Genomic DNA, 27,720 nt, shown 5'->3' with positions numbered 1-27,720 from the left:
GCAGGTATGTCTCCATGGCGCTGGACAGCGGGTAGGGAGAGTGGAGGAGGGGCAGTAGGCACGTTGGCTACAAGGAAGAGAGCGGGGGTACCGACACGGCAAGCCACTGCGGTCGTCCAGCAGGTAGGACTCCATGGCGCTGGACAGCGGGTAGGGGAGTGGAGAAGGGGCAGAGGGCACGGTGGCCACAAGGAAGAGAGCGGGGGTACCGACACGGCAGGCCGGCGCGGTCATCCAGCACGTAGGTCTCCATGCCGCTGGACAGCGGGTAGGGAGAGTGGAGGAGGGGCAGTAGGCACGTTGTCTACAAGGAAGAGAGCGGGTGTACCGACACGGCAGGCCGGCGCGGTCATCCAGCACGTAGGTCTCCATGCCGCTGGACAACGGGTAGGGAGAGTGGAGGAGGGGTAGTAGGCACGGAGGCCACAAGGAAGAGAGCGGGGGTACCGACACGGCAAGCCACTGCGGTCGTCCAGCAGGTAGGTCTCCATGGCGCTGGACAGCGGGTAGGGGAGTGGAGGAGGGGTAGAGGGCACGGTGGCCACAAGGAAGAGAGTGGGGGGTACCGACACGGCAAGCCACTGCGGTCGTCCAGCAGGTAGGTCTCCATGGCGCTGGACAGCGGGTAGGGGAGTGGAGGAGTGGCAGAGGGCACGGAGGCCACAAGGAAGAGAGCGGGGGTACCGACACTGCAGGCCGGCGCGTTCGTCCAGCAGTTAGGACTCCATGGCGCTGTACAGCGGGTAGGGGAGTGAAGGAGGGGAAGAGGGCACGGAGGCCACAAGGAAGAGAGCGGGGTTACCGACACGGCAAGCCACTGCGGTCGTCCAGCAGGTAGGTCTCCATGGCGCTGGACAGCGGGTAGGGGAGTGGAGGAGGGGCAGAGGGCACGGTGGCCACAAGGAAGAGAGCGGGGGGTACCGACACGACAAGCCACTGCGGTCGTCCAGCAGGTAGGACTCCATGGCGCTGGACAGCGGGTAGGGGAGTGGAGGAGGGGCAGAGGGCACGGTGGCCACAAGGAAGAGAGCGGGGGTACCGACACGACAAGCCACTGCGGTCGTCCAGCAGGTAGGTCTCCATGGCGCTGGACAGCGAGTAGGGGAGTGGAGGAGGGGCAGAGGGCACGGTGGCCACAAGGAAAAGAGCGGGGGTACCGACACGGCAGGCCGGCGCGGTCATCCAGCACGTAGGTCTCCATGCCGCTGGACAGCGGGTAGGGAGAGTGGTGGAGGGGCAGTAGGCACGTTTTCTACAAGGAAGAGAGCGGGTGTACCGACAAGGCAAGCCACTGCGGTCGTCCAGCAGGTAGGTCTCCATGGCGCTGGACAGAGGGTAGGGGAGTGTGAGGAGGGGCAGAGGGCACGGTGGCCACAAGGAAGAGAGCGGGGGTACCGACACGGCAGGCCGGCGCGGTCATCCAGCACGTAGGTCTCCATGCCGCTGGACAGCGGGTAGGGAGAGTGGTGGAGGGGCAGTAGGCACGTTTTCTACAAGGAAGAGAGCGGGTGTACCGACAAGGCAAGCCACTGCGGTCGTCCAGCAGGTAGGACTCCATGGCGCTGGACAGTGGGTAGGGGAGTGGAGGAGGGGCAGAGGGCACGGTGGCCACAAGGAAGAGAGCGGGGGTACCGACACGACAAGCCACTGCGGTCGTCCAGCAGGTAGGTCTCCATGGCGCTGGACAGCGGGTAGGGGAGTGGAGGAGGGGCAGAGGGCACGGTGGCCACAAGGAAAAGAGCGGGGGTACCGACACGGCAGGCCGGCGCGGTCATCCAGCACGTAGGTCTCCATGCCGCTGGACAGCGGGTAGGGAGAGTGGTGGAGGGGCAGTAGGCACGTTTTCTACAAGGAAGAGAGCGGGTGTACCGACAAGGCAAGCCACTGCGGTCGTCCAGCAGGTAGGTCTCCATGGCGCTGGACAGGGGGAAGGGGAGTGGAGGAGGGGCAGTAGGCCCGAAGGCCACAAGGAAGAGAGCGGGGGTACCGACACGGCAAGCCACTGCGGTCGTCCAGCAGGTAGGTCTCCATGGCGCTGGACAGCGGGTAGGGGAGTGGAGGAGGGGCAGTAGGCCCGAAGGCCACAAGGAAGAGAGCGGGGGTACCGACACGGCAAGCCACTGCGGTCGTCCAGCAGGTAGGTCTCCATGGCGCTGGACAGCTCGTGGATGGTGGACAGCGCGGCGCAGATCTTGCGCAGGCGGGGCGGCACCTCCTCCAGCAGACCGGGACTGCACTGCGGGGGCGGCAGTGCGGTGGCGAGGGCGGAGGCGGCGGCGGCGGCCACCGCCCACAGCAGCACGGCTCGTGCGCACGAGGGCTTCATGTCTGCGCAGCACCACACGGCCTTACTGCCCACTTGTTCCCTACCTCTGGGCTAGCACATGCGTGGACAGTGCAACTACGAGGGCTGTTTTTTTTCAACCTCCTAAAGGCTATATAAAAAAAGGAAATTTACGTAACATAGTAATTTTACCACCAAAAGTACAGTAGTGTCTTACTTATATTAATACATAAAAGCCAAAACTATCGAGGCTTTTGTTTTATCGTAACACAAGCTTATCTATGCATGTTTCGAAGAAGTTAGCCGCCAATGAATAGAGATAACAGGACAAGTGCCTTGATCTCCCGCTCCCTCACGACATCTCTGTAAGGCGGGTGGACTTATTGTGTGGAGTATTGTGCCTTATTCTTATTCTGCGATAATTCTTGACGCCGGAGCCAGTGCGCCGCGCGATTAGTCCACCCGCCTTACAGTGGTGTCGTGAAGGAGCGGGAGATCAAGGCACTTGTCCTGTTATCTCTATTCATTGGCGGCTAACTTCTTCGAAACATGCATAGATAAGCTTGTGTTACGATAAAACAAATGCCTCGATAGTTTTGGCTTTTATGTATTAAAATAAGTAAGACCCTACTGTACCTTTGGTGGTAGAATTACTATGTTACGTAAATTTACTTTTTTTATATAGCCTTTCGGAGGTTGAAAAAAAAAAACAGCCCTCGTAGATTTCCAGTCTTTAATCACAGTTATTTAGGGCCATGTCCTAGACATGGAAAAAAAAAATAATATGTTGTTTCTTGATTGTGTAAGGTATGTAATGTCCAAATTTTGTTACTACTCACTACATTCAAAATAATAGTTTTCGTTAATTTATGGTTTCTGACCTCGAAGCTGTAAAGTTTTATAGTTTTCATTTTTGTGCTTTACCATGATAAGACTCTGCGCACCTTGGGTGTCACGTAGTTCATTCAAAAGGGGAGTTTTCCTGTAGGGATGTCCATTCCTTTGCCCCTTGATAATTATAGCGCGAGAGTACATTTTCTATTTTAAACTTGCAGAAGAGCTGGAGATACTTCTCTATGTAAATTATCTCTTGGGCCGCATGCCTGATGTTATGTATGTCTTTTGCAATTTCACATTTTGATCCTAAAAAATTAAAAAAAAAAGATTCGAAATGCCTCAAAAGATTTTTGCTTTAAAAAGAACAAAATGTTTTCAAAGTAGCTTCAATTACCCATCGAAAAAGACGCCCTAAGCCGTTGAGGCCATAATCTTGACGACCATAAACTTGAAATTCATTATTATTTATCCAAAAAATTCCAAAAAAATTCAAGAAATTTGCTTACTTCAAACTATTAGTGACTTAATCCAATTAAGTCTTCGCTTCAATTTCCGGCGAGAGTAAAATTGTAATTTTAAAAACAAATATTAAAAAATACTTTATTACAATTTGAATAAAATTATAGTAAAATTTTTGCTTACATCACACCTACCATCTTGTATTCAAGAAACTACGGCAATTTTAAATAGTGATATCATGTCCGCCATATTGAAAATCCGTTTTAATCCCATAAGTTTAGAAAAAGAATTAAAATTCATAAAAATTTCATTCAATAAAATTTTAATAATAAAACACTCTTGTGTTATGGAGTACTCGGTTAGAACCAGGTAAGGTCCTTCGATTAAAAATGAAGACAGATCCTTCCTCCACGGAAGCCACCGGCAGACTGACCTCCCACCACTAATGCCAATGAACATGTATAACCAGCCAGTATGCCGTCATGGCGTCCATATTGTGGCTATCTGAGCTGCCACTTTGAAAATCTATAATTTTTTAGTTAGAAATTCAGAAAAAAAATTAAATCAAAATAATATTCATTTATATATTGATTAATTTGATGTATTCATGTCCTAGGTTCGATCCTCGCTCGATAAAAAAATGTTTATAAAAATGCTTATTTAAATAAATATAGTGAAATATCCTAAAAGCTGCTTAAATTCTTCATCTACCAGCCTCCAGTAAGGTGACAATGGCATATCACCGTCCTCTTGAAAATGCGTAGTTATTAACCTGGATATTAAAAAAAATCAAATAATAAAAATCCTCACCTATTAAAATAAGATTGATACCGTCAATTCAAGTCTGCGGTTTGATACCAGGCAGTACAGAGTTTAGCAAATTGATTATATACTAATCAGTCTAAGGTCCGGTATAATTCAAATAAAAAACATCAGTATCACATGAAACAGCAGGACATACGAGCAGAAGCTAGCACACGCAAAGTGACAGTCGCACATGGAGCGAGGGTCGTGTGTTCGATAAAACTTGATCATTTATTCTAGCGTGCTTTTGTCTTAAATACCTAAATTCAAGCTGTTAGCCGCTAAGTTTTTGAAAATATTCGCCACACTGGACGAACAAGACACTTCTGCCACTGCGAACAGGAAGACTTTGGCCCCCTCTAAGTTATTACCTGTGCCAGCACCTACTAGCATCATATCATAATTCATCACACAAACTATAACACTCGCACATATTAAACATTTATGGTAGCCAATGTTTTCGCATGACTGATTCCCTTAAAAATATTTAAATTCATACATATATAATATTTAGGTAAAAAAAAACCTTCAAAATAGATACTGCAGCCTGATTATTAAATAAATACCTGCGATCGAGACGTAATGTATATTATAGACCTCACTTAATGGCAAACAAACTTGTGACTTGCAGTTTAGTTAATTAAGAAAGAAAATTTAAAAGTAGGTTATGAGAAATAAATTAAATTCTTTCAGGTAATAATTTATTTTATATCACACATTTTACATACACAACAATCATTCAGCTTGTATACTTTTCCCAGTTTAAGCTACATATATCCTCAGTTTAAAAATTATTCTGAGTGCCTTTTTAAAGTAAAAAAAAAATACATACATCCGTATTTTTATGCTATAAAATCGTAAAAAATTTAAAATATATAAATTTTTTAATAAATACACTACGCCATCTTGGATAAAGACGTCACTGCCACCATATTGAAAATAAGTAATTCTTATCAGAAAAATTTGGAAAAAATTAAAAGATAAAAAAAATCAACTAACAAAATTTTAATCAAATTTTAATAAAACATCATTTACATAATGGAGTCCTCGGTTCAAACCCGGCGAGGGCAAAATAAAATAACAAAATTACGCCAGGTCTTTCCTTCACAGAAGTCACCACTGAGGCCAAGGTGTATATGTATGTGTGTATATATATATATATATATATATATATATATATATATATATATATATATATATATATATATCACCAGCTAGTATGACGTCACGTCCGCCCTCTTGTTGTCTGCTCGAGTGTGCTACCGCCATGTTAGTTTTAATTACCTGATAAAGAGTAGTAGTAATTTAATATTATTATTGGGGCGCCCGCCTTTTTAAAATTTAATGCCATATTGGAAATGCGTAATTATTTAGCTATAAATACAAGAAAAAGTTTAAAAGTCCTCAAAAAAGAGTATTTTTTAATTATTTTATATTGTTAAACTTTTTTTGTAGGAATTTGTTTCCAAAAAACTGGAAATTTTGGGCGGAATTGGTCAAATTTGGGCAAATGTTAAAATAATTTTTGTCAAATTTGGGCAAATCTTGAAGGTCAAGGTCAAATGTAAGGTCATCTATGTTGGCCACCGTGACATCACAATCGAAGATGGCGATAGGCACCTTGCTCTTTAGTCTGAAGCCTGGCGCCGGAGGAACTATTATACACTACTATTGTGGTTTGTGTTGTTTGTATGTTTATTATTGGTTACCAATATTATTATTACGCGTAATTAAATTCGGAGACATAATTATTATTCTTAAATATATAGTAATCCTTTTTCACCCCATAGCGGTTGAATTTCGAAAAAATAGTTTAATTTTGGTTTATTGTATTTTTATGTAATATAACTTACTACGCTTAGTTAAATTCGGAGATATTATTAATCTTTAAAATATACTTATCCCCTTTTTATCCCGTCTGAGGTTGATTTTTGATAAATTCAAATTTTTTTCTTTGGTTGTTTTCCAATGTTCATTATTGGTACATAATCTTTTTCTTTAGCTTAATTAGTTCCAGAGATATAATTAATTATCTTTAAACCATAATCATCCCCTTTTCTCCCCCACAGGGTTGTAATTCTCTACTTATACATAGCCTAGTCTTTAAGTTAGCCAAAGACCATTATAATTTAAAAATAGTTCATAAATTCCGTTAAGTAGTTTAGATCGATGTTAGAAGAAACACACAAACAGAAAAATTTAAAAAAATCTATTTTTTTTTTTGGGTTCTCAATAATGTAAATAGACATTTCGAATAGTTTTTTCCCCATCATTTTATCTAATGTACCAACTTTTTCCTCGAACAGTTTTATTATTAGTACAGATAAAGTTTATAACATTCATAAATAGTGATCGATTTGATTTCAGAAATTAGTCGTATTATGTATGTAGTGGTAAAAATGTCACTTCTCACACATGGAAATTGTGAACAGAATAATACTCTTTCAGTGCATTAACAAAAATATATTTATTTCGGTAGCATTTACGATCCAATCACAGGCAATTATTTAATTTTAACAACTATCTGCGAGCAGATTATCACGCACAGTTGTAATATCCATTATGCTTTGCGACTTGACAAATATATGGCGCAATAAACGAAGAGAAAAATAATTTATCTTTTATTATTTTTTCCACTAAGTTATGTAAGAGTGATCCCATCCATTGCATTATTTAAATTGTCTTATTAGGGTATTTATTCAGAAATGTTTAACTGTCGTCCATTAATGTGATTGTTTTCACTGGAACATGGGTGTCCACTGTGTCGTGTAGCGAGACAGCAAGCAGCAGTGGTTCCTTCTCGTTAGCCACACCTTTGAGCTGTATCGCAATCCCGGAGCCGCGCTCGGTCATGTTACCGATATAACGATACCTTCATCTGGAGCTTCCTTTGAGGCGCAACAGGATCGGCCTGCAGAGCGAGACGAGATGAACAAGGCAGCGCGGAGGCCAGGCGACCACAGTATAACCACGTCGTCCTCTGCATGTATACTGATTTCCTTGCGTCTATCCTTGAAGACAGGGTTTACCACGGAAACAAATTCTTTGCTCCCTGACTAAGAAATTATTTGTTTTAGTTTGGTAACAGGAATTCAAAAATCAAACAAATTCGGAATTTAATTTTTATGTCTGCAATAGATAAATATGACTTAATGTAAGCTTTTGGATACACGCCATTGCTTAGCACATGTATGTCTGTAGAAGAAAACTACAAAAAAACAAAGCACAAATAACAAAAAACACAAAATAAGCAAAAAATTGCTGTTGTCAGGATTTAACACCAAACAATACTCCAAAACAGGAATATGGTCAACAAACAAAGAAAAATGTACTAACAGAACGAAAAAAAACCCACCACAAATGATATCACAAAAATACCAAACCCAAAAAATTCAGCACAACAGTTGAAACGAGACAAAAAAACAGCAAAACGAATATGTGTTTTTTTTTTTTTTTTTCGTTCTGTTAGTACATTTTTCTTTGTTTGTTGACCATATTCCTGTTTTGGAGTATTGTGTGGTGTTAAATCCTGACAACAGCAATTTTTTGCATATTTTGTGTTTTTTGTTATTTGTGCTTTGTTTTTTTTTGTAGTTTTCTTCTACAGACATACATGTGCTAAGCAATGGCGTATGTCCAAAAGCTTACATCAAGTCATGCACTCCCATTGCACAAATCTTTCAAAGATAATAGATAATAATATATCCATGAAACGATTGATAGATTAAAATAGCCAGGACCACAAGGAGAAAACAATGTAGGTGGTTAAGTGAAAGACAAGGCGGTACTCCTTAACTTCGCCACTTAAAATAAGGCAATAAATAAAAATAAATAAATAAATGAAAATTGTGCCAGTAATTACCTGGAGCACAGGGAGCACACGGAGGAAAACTATTACAGAAAATGACAGCACGACTTCTAAAGATAGGAAAATTGGATTTGACTTAAGAATTAAGTGCTAACAAGGTAAAAATATTAAAGTTATGCGTGTCAAATAAATTGGCTGCCAATAGGAGGCTATTTTGTCCGTTGCCAATGTTTTACTCGCCCTACTTTGGTTGACAACCAGAAATCGTACGACATTCAGAATACGAAATAGAGGTACAGTTATGTCTGATGCGTTTGTAATTAGTGTTCGTGGCCACAAAGCAGTGCAGTGCAGTGCAGAGCAGTGCAGTGCAGAGCAATGCAGTGTCGCTCTGGAGTAGAACACCGCAGAAACAGTTTTCCAGCATACCAAATATTATTGTCATCACACTGTATATACTATATATAAGTTTATAATATCTTTTACTGTGAAAATATTAAGTATTTTTTAGTAATTACATGTTATAAAAGTAATGTTAAATAATGTAAACTATGATGAATCCTGCAATTATCCGTGATGTTTTGAGGAAGTTAATGCAGGGTGCAGCATGGAAGGGAGTTGATAGAGAGCATGAACTGCAAAAGAGGATGATGGAAGGGGGAACCACCCCGAGAAGACCCATTTCCTTGGAAAACAACGTAAAAATTATTTCCGAATAGTTTGAGGAGTTTCGTGCTACAACAAAAATTATTCAGGTAAAGAATTTAAAATGAGAGAAATACAATGTTTGTTTAAGTTTTGGTCATCGGGATGGAAGAAAGATTAAACGACTAGAACAGTTCAGCCGAAACATTAACATTGAAACTGTTAGAATGACCGAGACAATAGGCAAAAACTGTATTGCAGTAGTAAGTGAAATCGCTAAGGCTGTTGGCATAGTCATGGGCGATAAGGATATCCAAGTTGTTCATAGACTACCCAGCATCCGAAAAAACCTAGGCCTAGGCCGAATCCTGCACGACTACTTTACCAACAAACGAGATATCACTGGTTACAGAAATTTAAAGAAAACCAGACGCTATTGGCCTCAGAATAAATACAACATTTTCTGCCCATATAATTTTTATAAGCGAACACCTCATGCACTACCATAAATCTATTCTCTGGGGGTAAAAAGTGGCAAGAGAGAACAAACTTAAGTTTGCGTGGGTACGTGACGTGAAAGTATTCTTGAGGAAAGAGGAGAGGAAACTAGGAACAAGAATTAGACATCCATCAGATTATGAAATTTTGGTGCCTTCAGAGCTTTTAGTTAAATCTCTAAGTTTTATATTTTATTATGAATAAATTTTTAGAATAATTGGATGGAGCCATTTTCACACGGGTCTGTCTGGACTGTTATGAATTAGGTAGAACACTTACAGATAATTGTTTCAGTGTCTTACATTAAAAATATTATTAGTAAAAGAACAAAAAACTTCAAAGATTTCTTGGGTCTTGATCAGATATTAGACTAATATTTGATGTAATAGTTCTATCTTCAACGTGGCATAAGCGGGCAGAGTTCGCTCCACTCCTTCGCGGGCTTCAGCGATTAGAGCTCACTTCGGCCAAACAGAGGCTCGCAAAGTGACGGAGTAGCGGTGATTGTCAGCAGTGAGCTGACTGTTCTGGAGGGAGCAGCACTGATGTTCAGCGACACAGCTGTTTAACACATGCTTCCCTTTAAGATGTCTACAGAGCTCCTTCAGGGCGTCTTGAAGACTTCCTACATTTTTTAGATAATGCATTTACGGATAATAATACCAGACAGTTAATGCTAGTTTGAAATATTAATATGAACATATGAACGAACGTTTACGATAAAATTACAGAAAATATTTGAATATACTTGCTAAACACGGCTTGACATCTTGTATGAACATATGTACACGCAGAACACTTTTTTGAAATTATGTATAAACAATGGGTTTGCAAATATAAAAAATAAAAGCAATTATTATGCTGCATTGTTACACACTTACATAACGGATCATTATGCTCTTGATATTAGATATAATGTTACGTGTCAAAAGTCTCTTGCAAAAAAAATCCTATTTACAAATTTCGACAACAAATGTTTTTCCTATTGTCTTGAATCCCATATTTAAAATTGTCTGTTAAATAAACAAAATGTTGATAGTGCAACATATAATTTGGACAATTCACTAGAAAATTACATGGACAAAGCTAGTTCGCTCACAGTTAGCACACGCAAGACATTTGAAGGGCGCCGGGTTCGAATCCGACCTAGCAACCTCCAGTTCAGCGCTCTAGCACACAATGGAATTATTTAAACTGACGCAGTTTCCTCTTAGCTATAATTGAGACAGAATCGTTAAGCGTGTTTCGAAAAAAAATGGCAAACAACAAATTGATGAAATAACAGCAGTATAATTTTATTATGAAATTCTTTTTTTTAAAGCTTTCGTACGTACATCAGGTACCTACATAAACCTTAAATATATAAAACAAAAAACACGTAATAATCATAAAGTGATCAAGACAGACCCACAAAAGCCGAAATTTAAGTATTCGGACTAAATTCCATTTTATCCAGAACAGTCCTTATAAAAAATTATAATCTTCAATAAGGTTTAAAGAATCCAGGAACGTATTCATAAGGGCCGTACACTAAACATTCATTTACAAATACAATATTACCATACACCTGAGAAACATTATCAACGAATGCAAAAGGGGGGTTGTCTGTAAAGTCGGTTTACGGACGATAATTTTACGTGATAACATCATAAGAAAACGTTGATGAAAAATTGCATGCTGTTTGTTATTATAGAAGATTTTCTGGCACGGTGGTTGGCCGGTTCTTGCACGCTCGGCTCAGGCGGAACGTGACAATTTTTTGTGCGTGCAGCCTGCGTAAAATTATTGTCCGTAAACCGACTTTACAGACAAACCCCCCCCCCCCCCTTTTTAAAATTATTCTTCATATGAGGCCATTTTCACTTGATTAATTGAACATCCAGTTTGCCAACAAATGCGGGGCATTTTCATGAATGTCACTACAAGAAAGACTACAAAATGCTCTAACTTAAAGCTGAAGGCGTATCCTAACTAGCTGCTCATGTGCCGTAGCGGCGGCGAGACGTCACAGTTGCGTATAGAGCGACCAGCGCGTCAACAAACCCTCCTGCCCATTTAATTAGCGAACCACGTAAGCCAGCAGGAGCCGGAGGGGGTGGAAGGTTCAAATCCCGTGTTAACAGTCGTGGTGACAGCTAATTGGCGCTCAGTGCGCCGTGACTTCGTTAGCCTCGCGGCCTGGGCGCGGCCAGCGTGACCGCCCAGCCACGTGACCCGCCTGGACCTCCGTGGACCTCCGTGGACCTCCGTGGTGGGTCTCAGACCAGCAGCTGCCAGCTGGAGCAGGGCGTGATGATGTCTTATAAGTCGATGAACGCCGGCTGCGCGCGCGAAAAAGCATGACTCGTTGTCACGTTCCGCCTGAGCCGAGCGTGCAAGAACCAGCCAACCACCGTGCGAGAAAATATTCTATAATATCAAACAGGTTAAGTTATGCAATTTTTCATCAATGTTTTCTTATGACGTTATCACGTAAAATTATCGTACGTAAACCGAATTTACAGACAAACCCCCCCCCCCCTTTTCCGCTAGGACACGCGTGTTACTTGTCACACATCGACCGAATGTTAAGCAGCAGAACTTCATGGGGTTTAATTTTCCGGACTTACTGGTAAATGACTCCGGATAGGACAAAACGTTCACCACCGACACAAGCTCCCTGGATCTTTAAGCACATAGAACACGCCATGTCATTGCAACTGGGAGGTGAAGCTACAGCAGAGGCTGAGGTGACACATCCCAACATAGTTGCCACTCATTTTCTTTTATCCATTAGCTAACCTGTGGTTGACTCATCCTGAGAGTACTGCTTCTGAGGGATCCCTGAGAAAACCCAGAGAATCAGTATTCCAAACGAAGTGCATCTTACTTCTACTACCTGTCCAGACTAGAACCAGAGCTGTGCATGCCCGCTCATTGCGTTTATTCCTCAGCAAGCAGGGACTCCTCAGGCTGTATCCTGAGCTATCCGAGCCTCCAGCTGCCATGCCAAGCGCTGTTCAGGGGGAACTCCTAGTTTTAACACTGCACTAAGGCCAGATATTTGCATGGCACCTGTGGGTGTGTAGGGATGTTTAGCTGTTGAGCTAGCACGGAAACCAGAACAGACTGGGGCGATAGCGTCACCTCGGGAACTGGGAACTCAAAAGAACCAGCTTCTTAGTTATCCCACTGTCTCTGGCTCCTGAGAGCCTGGCAGTGATCCTTACAGTGCGGGAGATGTTCCCAGCCTACCAATTACCATTTCACATCTGGATCTTCATATTTATCCACTGTCTTAGGAACCAACGGTCTGAGGGATCGGCAGTGCTAATCCCCAATAGAAGGTTTCTAGACCAACTGCTGTTACCCGTGAGAGGGACTTTAAACCACACCAGATACTTCTTTCATGGCATCTGAGGAGGTCGAGAAACAATGACCACCCCCTCCCCCCGACAGAAATTACTTTGGTAAACATCTCTGTGGTACCACGAGGGAGAAGTGAAGTTTCCTGAGCGCTGAAAGGATATATATATATATTCGTATAATTGCACCCATTCTGTGTGTCTGTTAGGTTTGGTCTTAGATACTAGAGCTGGAAAAAGCTCTGACACCTCAGAAGACACACACTTTCTGTCAAAGACTTGAGACCCACTCCCAGGTATCACACATCAGCAGATAATTCATCGTCATTTCGTTGCAAGGGAGATATGTATATATGGATTCTTAAGCCAAACTGCGGACTTTTCAAGCCATTGGTATTTTTTGAGGACTAAAACGGGAAATTTCCTCTCAAAACGGGAATTTTTTTTATCGCAGTTACAAATCTTTTATTTTTTTGAGATTTTTTTGGCGGAATATTTTTTATAAAAACTTTAGCGGATATTGGCGAATATTGGACAAATGTTGACATGTTATGGGACTTTTTTTTTTGCAAAATTCGGCAAATCATTATGGTCAAGTTCAAGGTCAAAGGTCGAGATCAACCAAGAGGGCGGACGTGATGTCACATTACAAGATGCCCATTGGCTCCACGGCTCCACATTTGGAGCCTGAGCCAGAAAATACTTTTCTAAACTACGAAGCAGGAACATGCTTGCGTATTCGTGTTTAAAAAGCTGCATGGAAGCAGATATTTTAAATGTTTGCATATATATCCATTACCGTAAGGTTTTAATGAAATAAATAACACATACAGCCTTAATCATGCTTGTTCACGCTAAAAAAAAATATGACTATTAATATTTGTTTAGTATTGGATGTGTTTCCGCTCCACGATGGAGACCATGGCCAACACATAACACTGTACGTTTAAACTTGATGTCTGCTCGCTACAGTGCATATGATGCAGTCACAAACACTCATCTCAGCCATTAGCATCTCTGCAAGATACATTTCACATCACATGACAATTGTATATTTTTAAAAGTCGTGACAAAAATTCGAAGTAATTCAAACATGAAAAATATTTAAAACTGTGTGATAAAAAACACACACACACCATCTTCTCCCTACGCTAAAAAAAAAAAAAAAAAAGCCTTCACAATAGCCTGTTAGCAGGACTTTCCATACGATCGAACAAATGCATTGACCAAACAACTATTCACGCACACCGCTCCAAAGTCTATAGTTCAGGATACATGCCTAATACTTCTTCCACCACTTCCACCACAGAAGCAATATCCTCCTCAGTCAGAGTGGAGGTGTTCACAGGTACATCTGCAATGTCTTCCCTGGACACTTCGTCTTCGTCCATCGCGAGAGCTTCTTCCTGGTCGCTAGCCTCCTGACAGCTCGCACAGAGCTCCTCCTCAACAATCTCCTCATCTTGGTGGAAGGTCTAGCTTCGACGTCAGGGCCACAGATGGCTGCTGGCAACAGCAGCGGAGACCTCGTGGCTATGACACCGGCGGCAACGTGGATCCCGTTGGCATCTGTGATACCGACTGCATCATTTACTGTTTCATCAGTTGAAGATTCGTCAGCAACCTCGGAGGCTTCAATGACACTAACAATTCAAACGCTACCAGAAATGAAAAAGTTGTATGTGGGAATAATGTACAAAGTATACTTTTTAAGTGCATCAAATGTAGTAAATTAATTTAACGACTAGATGGTCTAAATTTAAGTTATTAAACCCGCGCTGGATCAGTTAAGAGCAAGTAAGAACCTCTTTACAAAAATTTAATCTACTGTTGTTTTGACTTGCACCTCATGCACATGGCGAGGACTGGACGGTGTGACTCTCAGTCATTCTCTGGCTCTGGTGCAGTCCGGATCGTCTTGTTTGACTGGTTCATAAGTCTCGTATTCGTTTATTATTGAGAACTCGATGCCGTCTGTACCAGCTTTAACGAAAGCTTTGATTGACATTGTATCATCAACAGTGCAGACCTCTATTGCAACATTGCTGACAGCTCCAGATACCCCGATGGCAACGACGTTGGCAACGCCGCAATTCCTTTTGGTGATGACGTCAACAGTTGCACTTAAGGTTCCAGCAGAGGAGATTTTAATAACTGCAGTGACTTCAGCAGCAGGACAACAGTTTCCAACAGTGCCAGTGTCACCGATTAAAGGATGCAGCGATTAACGGTGTTCCACCATGTAATTGTACGTACTGTAACGACATCAAAAACGTGATAATTCGTGATTACATAGTATACTGTTGTAATAATAACTCTGAACTCATTAAATATCGGTGCAGCATATGTTGTACCCAGTTTATACGCTATGGAAGATTAAAAAGTCACATCAGGGATTGTAATGGATTGGTTGTGCATTTATCGGGTTCAATATATATTTTCTGTGGGAATACTTTTGTACGCATGTTCATTGCGAGGCATCATAAAATAAGTCACTGTCCTTTTAACGAAACCGAGAAATATGTGCTGTGTGGTGTATGTGGTAATCAACTGTAATGTGGGAATGGCCTGAAATTACATGGTAAGGTATGTAAAGGACTCGCTTACACTGTAAGAAGATTGTAGAAATTGTGAAATGCTTGTAATTTTTTGTTTTTGTTCTCGTCGTAGAGTAATAAAGATTTTTTTTTGCAAAAGATCATGTGGTATTTCATTACTTGAACCTGTCATTTTTTACTATATTTATGAGATATTTAATCAAATTACATTTTTTGACGTGACAACGTCTAATAAATTGATGAACGCCGGCTGCAAGCACGAAAAAGTGTCCCGTTACGCACATTGTCCCGTTACGCTGTGTCCCGTTACGCTCATTGTACGCTTGCACCGCATCTATCTCTCTTCCATTCGATTGGAACAACCATCGATTTGACTTTTTCGAGGCACATTAAATTGAAACACTCCCATTCGTTTCCTACTTTTCTTATCATCGTCCTATCCTTAACAGAATAACACAGATTAGAAGAAGTTAAATAGCAAACATGTATAAAAGTTATAGTTAAAATAATCTCTTCGTTAAAGTAATAAACATATTTGAATTAATGAGTGCAAATAAAAATAAATTTATCAATTAAATTGTAGATTTCATTTCACGCCTTATTTGTTTAATACAAATAATATTGATAATTCAATAAAAATTATTTAATTTTATTCATAAAAGTATGCAATAATTTCATCAATGTTTTGTTATGACGTTGTCACGTTAAACTATCATCCGTAAACCGACTTTACAGACACCCAATTTTTTTTTGCATTGACTAAGGATCGGATCAAGGGCATCAATCAATAAATTAATAAAAGTTTTTTTTGATGAATTTTTGAATTGTTACCTAAAATACCTATAGTTAAATAATTGCAGAATTTCCAACATGCTGGCCAAGACAAACTACAAGATGGCGGGTTTCTTGGCAATAATTATTAATGCAAAATAAGATAAAAATTAAACCAATATTGCAGCAGTGCACTCTGGTAGACGGTGACACTAGCACTCCTGGTAGCAAGTACTGAAAATAAAGATGGCTTCCACCTGCAGACAGAAACAAGATGGCGACTATAATTTTATAATCCAAGATGGCTGCCTCCAGAAACCCAAAACCAAGTGGCTGCTTGATTTCATAATCCAAGATGGCGGCCTTCATCAGACAAAAAGAAGATGTCGACAATTCATAATCCAAGTTGGCGGCTTCTAGCAGACGTAAAAAAATTGTTGGTGTCCTCCAGCAGACGAAAATAGATGGCGGTCGTGACGTCACACTAGCTGGCGATATATGTGCATTAGCACTGGTGGTAGGTCAGTACGCTGGTAGTTTCTGTCACCATTTTGTTTTAATTTTTGCCCTCACCGGGTTTGAACCAAGGACATAAGTGCTTTGGTTTTTAATTATTAAAATAGGATTTATTAATTTTTTATAAATTTTAATTTTTTCCTATAAAAAGCAGATAAATACACGGATTTTAAATATGGCGATTGTAACGATAATTTCAGTGAATACGCCCTAATTCAAGATGGCGGGTGTGATGTATGAATTTTTATATAATTTTTTAATTTTATTAAGAACTTTTTAAATATATATAATAAATTATATGTTTACTGTCACCGGGAATTGAATCAAAGACCGAAATCGATTTAGTAACTAAAAATGTGAAGAAAGCAGTTCTTAAAAATATTTTTGGATTTTTTTTTTTGGTCAAAAATTTAAGAATTTGAATTTTATGGTCAACGTCGAGGTTATCCGAGTTTCCCGTCAGAGGCTTAGGTTGGCTTGTGGAATTTGGGTTTCTTTCTGAGGAAAAAGTATTTGAGATAGGTACTTCAAATTCCGAATTTTTGAATTTTTTGAGGAATCAAACGGGAAATTTTACCCCTTAGCGGGAATTTTCCCCTCAAAATAGGGAGTTTTTTTATTTTTTTATTGATTTTTTTGTGAATATTGGCAGAATATTTAAAAAAAATAGAAATTTTGGCGGATTTTGACAAATTTTTGAAAAAATCTATGGTAAAGGTCATGTTTTCCAATATGGCTGTGATGTCGTCACAATACAAGATGGCGGACAGTGACACCTCACGAGAATCTCTGCGATTGGAGGAACTAAGTCAATCTTTAATCCTCAGCCAGAAGCCAGGGCCAGGAAATACATTCCTATACTACTCTTATATAAGTTTTTAGAAGTTTTTATTTTCTCATATAAATCATCTGATTTATTAAAAAAAAAAGGCTTGGCATTCTTATTAAAAATATAAATTTGATTTTGCTTAAATATGTAACTTTGTTTTTCGAAAAAGTGACATTATATAAGCTGCAGTTGCTTTAAAATTATTATACAAAAAAATGTGTGGCAACTAAACATTTGTTGTACTTAATGTAAGTTTTTTCTCCGTGCGTGCACTCGAAGTGGTTCCACAATGCTTGTGTGTGCACAAGCCTTGGAGAGGGCTGGAGGTCCTCCCGCCCCTTCGCTGGCGAGTGTCGGTACCGCGTGTGATTCCGTTGAACAGCTGTTCGTATAACATGTTTCGTTTTGAAAATGAGAATGTAAGTTTTCCGGAACACCTGTCCCTTCCATCTCAGACTTACCGCATTTGTCGCCTGCCTCAAACGAGACAGACCCATAATTTGATTAGAGATTTCAGTTATGGTCAAGGGGAGGGAAAGAAACTCCATTTCACATTATACGACCGCATAAATCACAGGATTCTAAGAATAATTTTTTGCCACTTCTTCCTTTTTTTTAATTCCGTAGGTTTGTGACACCTTTACTGGTTAAACTGTCATCTTCAGTAGACGAAATTTTTTTTTTAATGAAATAATCCTTTTGTTCTCAGTGGAATCCATAGCCATGTACGTGAGATTCGTCACAACTTTAATAGCTGTAACAGCTCTATAGGAATGGCTCTATGATCATGTGCCTTATGTTCTTGTGAGTTCTGGTAAGTAGTGTGACTTAGCAGATTTTGGGACAATTTATTACTTATAGCTTTATTCGGCAGACCAATATATATGGTATGTCCCCTAAATTTATGAAAGTGACTATTTATTGGTTTATGTCCATACACGTGGGTTTGCCATCTTCGTGTGAAAATGTCGTTGCATGGTGCGCGCGCATCGTCAGGATTCACTCTCATCACTTTTCCATAACCCACTGAAATAAGTACCTACCTATAACTTAAAAAAATATATATGCGCTTTTCAAGCTTATACTTTGGTGATTAATATTTAGTACTGATCCATATCATTAAAATATTTATTTTTTGTGAACATTAGTAATATAAATTGTGTTTATAAAATTTCTCATATGTATTTTCAAGTTTGTTTGTTTAAGTGAGGTTTTTTCCCATATGCATAATTTATTTATGTACATTATAAATTAATACATTAATATTTTACTAATTATATAATTTAATTAATAAGAATAAACACTTAGAATATTGATAGATTTGCATTATTATTTAATTTTTTCCCACTATTTCATGAAATTGAAAATTAATTTTATGTGTTTGTTTATATCAATGTTGAATATTAATTATTTATTTAATTTTTTAATTAATTAAATTCATACGTTACCAACAGTATTTGTAATATCCCTCTGTTCCTTTTATTATTTTATTTTTATTAATAAATTGCAACCAAATTAAATTTTTTTGTTATTACGCCAAGAAATTATAACTTCATTCACGCACCCTTTTTATCCCCATAAGTTGTAATTTATTTGAAAAACTACTTTCTTTGGCGACGCTCTGTGTGTATGGAAACCAGACATAAGCTAGAGACAAAAATTCCGAAACCATTAGTTACTTACAAAAAGTGATAGTTTTACTTTATTATTTTGGTTCCTGGACTGCTATTGGCGAGTAATTTCCTACTTAGGACAGAAAATACGATGAAATTGAAACCATGCTTTGGCTTCTCTGAAAAATACATGTACATTACTAAGGCGTGTTGCTCTTTGCCACAGCAACCGCCACGATCGGCAATTTGCCGGCGGTTTCCAGGCTGTTCAAACATTCGTCACAGTCGGCGTCAAACGTAAATAGGAACTAATTAAGTTTCCCAGAGCTGTGGGCGGCCGGGGTCGGGTCAAAGGCCTGCGAAATAAGCAACGTTATTTCCTCCCGCCATTTTTGAACTGGGTGATTAAGGTCGAGTGCCGAGCTCTAAGGTCGAGCTGATGAGGAGTTGAGTGGGCGAAGCGTCGTGCTGCGTCATAACGGCACATACCAAACACATTGGTGGGCCAAATGAAACTATATTAAAGTTGAATTACCCTTCAATATATTTGGAAAATTGAAATAGTCATAGTAGGAAGTAAGAAAACTAGCATTTCAATGATTAAAATATATATTCTCCATGCAAACTCTTAATAGGCTCGGTAACACGGCGGTAGAGATCGGACTTGTTAAGCTACAGGGGTAATATTAGACGCGATTGAATCCTTGTAACAGGATATTTTTACCTTATTTAAACATTAAAATAAAGTATATTAATGTAACAAAAATTTTTTTGAATCAGCTCAATAAGATAAAGGTTTTGTTTGTAGGAAGTATTTACTGACTGATTTCAGTCGTTTAAGCAAAAACAATATAAAAATATACTTAATGCTATGAAATATGTTTTTAAAAGTTTCAGTTTAATCTTTTAGTAATGCCATAGAAGTAAAACTTGTAACTTGTGCGGACACTTTATAGTATAAAATGTTTGGTGCATTTTAACAAAATGAGCAGCATTTTAATTGAATCTCTGGTCGAAAATCAGGTCCCGAGTCAGGGTTTAGGATTTTTTCAAGTCTTTTTCGCTTTTAAAGGAGCCTTTTATAGTAGTTTAAAATTTTCGATTGTTTCGCGCTGCTATCTGCACGATTCAGGCAGCGAATTTAATTACGGGTGTAGAAAGTACGTTTGTAACACACATCCAGAAATATTGGTATGTACTTGAAAAGTGAATATTTTTTTGATCAGTAAATTTATCATGCTAGGCATTATTGTAAATAATTATAAGTTTAATTTCACGCCCGAGCTTCGTATTGTGAGTTTATCTGCAAAATTAAAAAAAAAAAAAACATGAGAACACACGAATTTGATCGTTACCAAGGTTTGAAGTTTTCAAATTACTGGCGACTATTGAAAGGCTTCCTAAGATTTGTTTATAACTATGACTAATTGGATTATGTCCTATGAATATTTTTTTAAGAATAAGTAATTGATAATAAATATAATAATATAATATATATAATAAATTTAATGGATTATTATTTATTTGTTTTTCAGGCTAAAAGGTGTTGTTTGGGAAACTTGCTGGCAGCCGGGAGGGCAGCTCAAGTGATGACGTGTTACAGGTTCACGGAAGTGAGTACAGGTAACGAGGAAACGGATATTAATCCAGGGTATGGCGATTAAGGATATTACTTTAGAAAATGGGTAAGGGGGTGAGAACAATAAATTAAAAACAATCGGTTGTCTGTAAAGTCGGTTTACGGACGATAGTTTAACGTGACGTCATAACAAAACATTGATGAAATGATTGCATACTTTTACAAATAAAATTAAATCATTTTTATTGAATTATCACTATTTTGTATGGATACAAAGAAGGAGTGAAATGAAATCTACAATTTAATTGATAAATTTACTTTTATTTGCACTCATTAATTCAAATATGTTTATTACTTTAACGAAGAGATTATTTTAACTATAACTTTTATACATGTTTGCTATTTAACTTCTTCCAATCTGTGTTATTCTGTTAAGGATAGGACAAAAATCATCTTGCCCTAAACTCACACACCTCCGTTACGTCGTGGGTGAAAACACAAAACTGATGTCACTCTACATTTTTAGTGTAAAATGTCTTCTGTCGAAGTTATTTTACCTGGCTTAGTTGGTCGACAGCGAGGCTATAACGGCAACACGACGGTGTCAGCACAAGAGAGGAGTCTACCCTGCCTGCAGTAAGAACCCTGGAGGGACACTGATACAGTGGTGGCTCGCCCGGGACTCGAACCAGGGTCCAGCGTGCCTCGCACCAGCACCTGGCCGGAGCAGTCCACTCGGCGTCATAGAGACACACAGCGAACATAAGCGCACATAGAGACACACAGCGAACATAAGCGCACATAGAGACACACAGCGAACATAAGCGCACATAGTGACAAGTGCGTTCATCTCAACAACGACGAGTGTACGAGAACTGCACCAAAAACTGGCCTGAGTTTTTATACATCTTTATTAAACACGTTATGTGTTCTGTGTATGTCAATTTTATACATAAAGAAACATGTACATTTATTAACTGAAATTATGTTCCTACGAACCAGAATGTTTTGCTATATCCCCTGTTTTAAAACACATTTCAAGGAAGACATGTAAAAACCTTAATAATTCCATAGCATATATTCTTTGGTAATGTCAGTAGTGAAAACTTGTACCTCGTTATTGTCAATACTTATAGTTGAAATTTCAAGAGACCTAAAAACTAAATATCTTATTCCCAACGATATGGAATATGATATCTTCAATAATTCTTTAGGATCATTATGGACATGTTTTATTTGGAATAGTTACGACTGTTGTAAGAAAATAATTTTGGAAATTGAATGCAATATAATTCTTGCGTGTCATTCAAGTATATTTTGACTTTTTATTGCACGAGAGAAAAAATTAAAAGGGATATTTAATATTTTTTGAGTTAATTAACAAACTAATAGTATGATATTTTTTTTGTAAATGGTGTGTGAAAATGAATTTTTTTTATTTCACATATGTAACTATCTTTATTGATTAATTAAAAAAAATTATTTGTTTACAAACATAAATATTCAGCAGGTAAGTGATATGAGTGTGGATTATTGTTCAAGATGAAAGTAAACAAAAATGCCAGAGGCAAAAGGTGCATGCTCACAATTCATTAAATACCTGGTCATTTAGGTGTCAATTAATACACGGTCTACTTATTTACAAAACTTCGATTTTAAGATCGTAAACAGCAAGAATAAAATTAAAAATAAAATGAGATATGTTTGAAAGGAAGAACGTAGTTAACAGAGGTAAGCAGTTCTCAAAATTCTGTCTGCGATGAAAAGAATAAATTTCTGCCAAAACCCGTAAATATTTTGTATATGTTTTAAACTTAAAATCTGTTAAAACGTGGAGAGTAAACATACAATTATTTAAATTACTATCTTTATAATTTTTTGAAATCCTATTTTTTCTATTAGTCTATTTATAATATTTTGAATTTATTTAATGATTTGTCGCAACAAAATTGAAGAAAATACATTTTCTTAACAAATATTAGTACCACCGGACGAGTTTAGAAGTCATTGCTTTTGTTTGCTTATTAAGTAGGCTTTTAGTTTCAGATTTTAAAAATATTTTTTATGTTATTTATTATTGATTGTTATATAGGTATTTATTAAAATAAAGGTTCTACTTAAAAATTCAATATTTTCTTTAAAGCCTGAATAACTAAATATGAAATATTACATCTCCGCAAAATATAACATTTTCTAGAATGAAAATACCTCGGCAGTGGTGTTCGAAGGATGAATGTACAGAGGGACCAACTCTCACGTTGTCTTAATGGTTGTTTATCCACTGGAAGGAGATGAACGATTGCAAAGGCAGGTGCACAGTAAAACTGGGCTCATACTTAAAAACTAAAGTCAATTGAAACCTTTGTGACATTGTGTGCAATCATAATGTTCTAAAATGTTACATAAAATTTTTACTCTAGCCAGACGTTTAGAATTCGTTTCTTAATTCATTTGAAATGCTACGATCATTCTCCACTAGGGAGAGGTAAACTATGAAGAAATCAGTTATTGCCTGCAGTGCTGGTGGTTTGTAAATGCATACTGACATCAGCTATCAAAGCTGCCCATGGTTGAAATGCTACAATGCTCCGCTTAGAGGAATGGGAAACAGGCTAGAACAATGTTATTAGGTTCTGGGAGGTATTAGCTCTTTCTGGCTGCCCTGGAATGGCGGCCACCAACACTCCCCCCCCCCCTGGAGTGCTCCTCAGGCAACAAAGAAACGGCCCACAGCGGCAAATGGATGTTTACTTGGAGGGAGGCGAAAGGCGTGACAAAACTGATTATTTTCCTTTTCCTTCTTCCTCACAATCCTCCTGTATCCTCAGGCCGCGCAACCCTCGAGCATCTGATCAGGATTCAGCAATAACGTCTCTTCCTTTCAACCCCCCCTCCTCCCCCACAACCCGCACCATTCGTGCTTCGTGACACATTCACCAGCACAGAGGAGCCTAGTGTAGAAGAAACTAGGGATAGAAACACGATACAGCAATATTCTTAAGTTTTCCTTATTTGAGTCTAGCCATGTTGATAAATCCCGGGTTATGCACCATCTACGATTCGCCGTAAAGGTTAGGCTTGGGCTTCAAGGGTGGGATTTCACTATGAAGAAGAGACCTCAGACCACGAAGAAGAGGCCTCGGTCTGCGAAGGTGGATATGTCCACCGCGAAGTAGAGGCCTCATTCTAAAAGGCATGTGTGTCCACCATTAAGAAACGGCTTCAGATTGCAAGGTCGGGTATTTCCAAGGTAAAAGATAGATCTTTAACTGCAAGTATGGGTAGGTACAGCATGAAGGAAGGAACCTTATTCTGCAAAAGTAAATCATTTCACTGGATGAAGATTCCTCAGGTTCTACTATGGAGGAGAGAACATAGTCTGCAAATTTGGCTTATTCCACTGTGAGAAAGAGGCCTCAGTCTGAAAAGGCGTATACTTCCCAATGAAGAATAATCCTGTGTCTGCAAGAGTGGGTCTTCAACTGTGAATGACATACCTCATTATGCAAATGCGAGTTCTGAGAAGTTAGAAAAATCGAAGGTGAAGGAGTGTATCCTTCTATAATTATGGTTAAATTCACCATACCATGAAGGATGAGCCTTTGTCTGCAAAAATGTTTACGAAAATCGTGAAGTAGAGGCCTCAGTCAGCATATGTCCACTATCAATGACAGGCCTCGGTCTGCAAGGAAGTTATGTTACACCCTGAGGAGATGCCTAGTTTATAAGGTAGAGAATTTTCTATTAAGACTGGCCTCAGTTGGCAAAGGCAAGTACTTTCGCCATAATTGACACGTCTCGGTCTGCAAGGTTGGGACTTCCAATGCAAAGAACAGGCCTCTGTATAAATGGCGGGCAAAGAACAGATATCAGTCTCTAAAAGCGGGTACTTCCATCATGAAGAACAGGCCTCAGTCTGCAAGGGTGGGTAATCCCACCAAAAAATAACAGGCATCAGTGTGAAAGGCAGGAAATTCAATATTATAGAAAGGTAGTCAGTCTGCAAGGGTGAGTAGTTCCACCATAAATAACAGGACCAAGTTTACAATACAAGGGCAGGAAGCTCCACTAAAAAGGGCAGGCCTCAGCCAGCAAGAGCGAAACATCTGCCATATTTGTAAGGCCTAATTCTTCAAGAGCAAGAGCTTACACTGTGAAGGACTGATGTCACAGTGCAAGTTCAAGTACATCCTCTGTAAATGACAGACCTCCGCCTGCAAGGACAGTTACTTCCATTATAAAATAAAGACCTTAGTCTGCAAGGCAGTTTCTTCTTCTGCAAAGGACAGGCATCAGTCTGCAAGATCGAGTGAATCAAACCAAAAAATAAAAATTATTTGTCTGCAAAGGAATGAATTTCAAAATAGAAGAAAGATCTGTCACAAGGGCAGGGGCATCAATTGTTATTGTCAGGTATTTTATGAAAATTACAGTTAAATTCAACTGTTAAGAAAGGGCTTTATTCTTTCAGGGCAGGTTTTTCCACTGTGTAAGGACTGGTATCAATATGCAAGGGTAACTGTTTACCTCGTCCGTAAAGGACAGGACTCAATCTCATGAGTACTTCCACCATAAAGGACAGAGAAAATTCTGCAAGAGTAAGCTTTCTACCACAATACAGGCGATAGGCTGCAAGGGTCCATATTACCACTCTAAAGGTAATACATCAGTCAGCCAGGGTGGGAATTTAAACTGTAAAAAAATAGCGTAATACTTACACAACCTTTTACCTGAATTTATAAAACCATGTTACATTTAACTGGGCTTTCAAGTAAATCCGAGTTCAGTCAATACGGCAAAATTTGGAGACAATATATTAATAATTTTTATAATATGACTAATACTGTATTTAAACATTTCTAAAAAAAGGTCCTAATTTTTTCTTTTATTGAACACTTCATAATAATTGAGATTCCACAAAAATACGATTTTATCATTTAAAAAATGTTTAAACGGTGTTTTTATTATTGAGAGGAAAAATCGTGTGGCATGTAATTGCAGACTTTATCGTGTGTGAAGAATACGCAGTCAAGTGGTATCATTATAAATGTATTTTTTTTGTCCAGAGAGTGTGATTTACGAAGGGTTATCAGTTGCATGAACTGGGGTCATGGCTGAGAAATCAAGAAGCTGTCCACCATATTCGATGACTTTGACCTTGACCCCATCCGCCATTTATAAGACCATAAACCCTCCATCTTAGATGACATCACAGCAACCATCTTGAACATCCCTATCATCACCAACAAAAAGGCTCTTTAAACAAATTTAGAAAAAAAATTATTTCATTTTAAATACAATTTTAATAAGGAAAGTTTTTTTTAAATCATAGAGTCCGGAGTACTAGGTTCCAACCCAGTATGAGCAACTTTAAATAATCCTTCCCCTATTATGTCCCGATCCTGATTGGCCCACACCACACCACCTCACCTCACTTAAACCAGTCAAACATCAAGGTAGCCATCTTGGATTATATTTTTGTCTGCTAGAGTGCGGTACCACCAATTTGGTTTTGAATCGTTAGAGTGCAGTGTCAGTCACCAAACCATCAGTTGCCATATCACCCACCATATTGTCGGCAATCCTGGTAACTACAACAAAATACAGAATAAAAAAAATCACTGTACCATACTAATGTATGAGGAAAGTAAACATTCTCTAAAAAAATTTGTTGTTACTTCCAAATAAGGGGGGTTGTCTGTGAAGTCGGTTTACGCACGATATTTTACAAGATGACGTCATAAGAAAACATTGATGATAAATTGCATACTTTTTAATTTTCAAATATTATTTACAGTTTTTGCAAATTTAATTTGAATAATTTGTTTAAATATAATCACGAACAATTAAATAAAAAAGCCCGCCTTAATCCTGATTGATATTATAGAAGATTTTCTCGCACGGTGGTTGGCCGGTTCTTGCACGTTCGGCTCAGGCGGAACGTGGCAATTTTTCGTGCGTGCAGCCGGCGTTCATCGATTTAAAAGATGTTATCACGTCAAAAAACTAAAATCTCTGAATGATGAGAACTACCTGCCCCCTGCCGCGGGGGGAGGGGTGTGGTGCGGCTCCACTGCTCCGCGCGAGGCCAGGCCGTGTGGACTCACGCAACGAGACATGCATGTTGCGTTCAACATCAGTAACAGCTAACTGCCTTGAAAACGAGGCAGGCATTACACAACACACAAATTATAAAAAATATTCAAATTATCAGGATTCTCAGCTATACAACTTTCACAGAACTGAGGGAGGAATGTGAAAACATTTGGCCGTAATTGCGGCCTATCATGTACGTCTGAGTGACACGTAAATATTGAAAATTTTAAAATACGTTACTTGACGGATAGGAGAATAAATGGCAAGTGTAATATAACCTGCATGATAAAAAGCACACATTTTTAAATGTTAAATTATTGTTTACTAATTACATTAACGATATAAACACGTTATCACTGAAAATATATACAACAGCCAAAGGTGTAATAAAATATTATTGCCTAGAGTACAAAGAAAATCAATAAACAAAACAATGCCAGCTATGGCTGTTAAAACACAACAAATAATAATAATAGTGAAAGTCTGTTATACTGTTAAAATAACATAATAAATATAATCACACTGTGCTATGTTTATGTAATAATTTATTGAAATATATATTAAAAACATGAGAAAAAACTACATGATAAAATTTACGACCATTATTGAATAAAAAATTCAGAGGATTACAGGGTATTTAGAATCCTACATTAAAATACATTAGTGTATTTCGGAAACTACTTGTGGAAAGTTTTCATTTACATTATTAGATATTCAAGAAATAACAAAACAGACATTGAGACTATTTATTTTACTGGCCTAATATTTAAAGTTTTAAGACAAATTTATAAAGACTGTTTAATTATGGAAAATATGAAGAAAAAAACCTGGAGGTCAATTTAAAGTATTACATTTTAAATTTTTTTTAAACTTTTTTTCTGATAGTAGATATTTAAAAAGCTGAACATTTAAATTAACATTGTATTTCCACAGGTGTTTCTGAGATACATGATCCCTCGGAACATGGCATAGACGACACGGCAGATTACTCCGAGGACTCTATTGAAGTATGTATATGGAATGCTATCCGAAATATGATGAAATCATCATAGTAAACGTAGACACGCTATTATGTGGAC

The 27,720-nt window shown here is 38.7% G+C and overlaps 1 protein-coding gene across 1 annotated transcript in view; it reads right to left on the bottom strand.

Moving 5' to 3' along the window:
• The window catches only part of LOC134541659 (myosuppressin), a 69,311-nt gene that overhangs the window by 12,534 nt on the left and 29,057 nt on the right, over nucleotides 1-27,720 (bottom strand). Inside the window, exon 2 of the mRNA XM_063385260.1 lies at nucleotides 2,110-2,328. Within this exon, the coding sequence (XP_063241330.1) occupies nucleotides 2,110-2,326 (217 nt within the window). The 5' untranslated portion in view covers nucleotides 2,327-2,328. The remainder of the gene's footprint in view (nucleotides 1-2,109; nucleotides 2,329-27,720) is intronic.

The sequence above is a fragment of the Bacillus rossius genome (genome assembly GCF_032445375.1).
Source record: "Bacillus rossius redtenbacheri isolate Brsri chromosome 4 unlocalized genomic scaffold, Brsri_v3 Brsri_v3_scf4_1, whole genome shotgun sequence".
Lineage (NCBI taxonomy): Eukaryota > Metazoa > Arthropoda > Insecta > Phasmatodea > Bacillidae > Bacillus > Bacillus rossius.
This window is presented reverse-complemented; position numbering and strand designations above follow the sequence as displayed.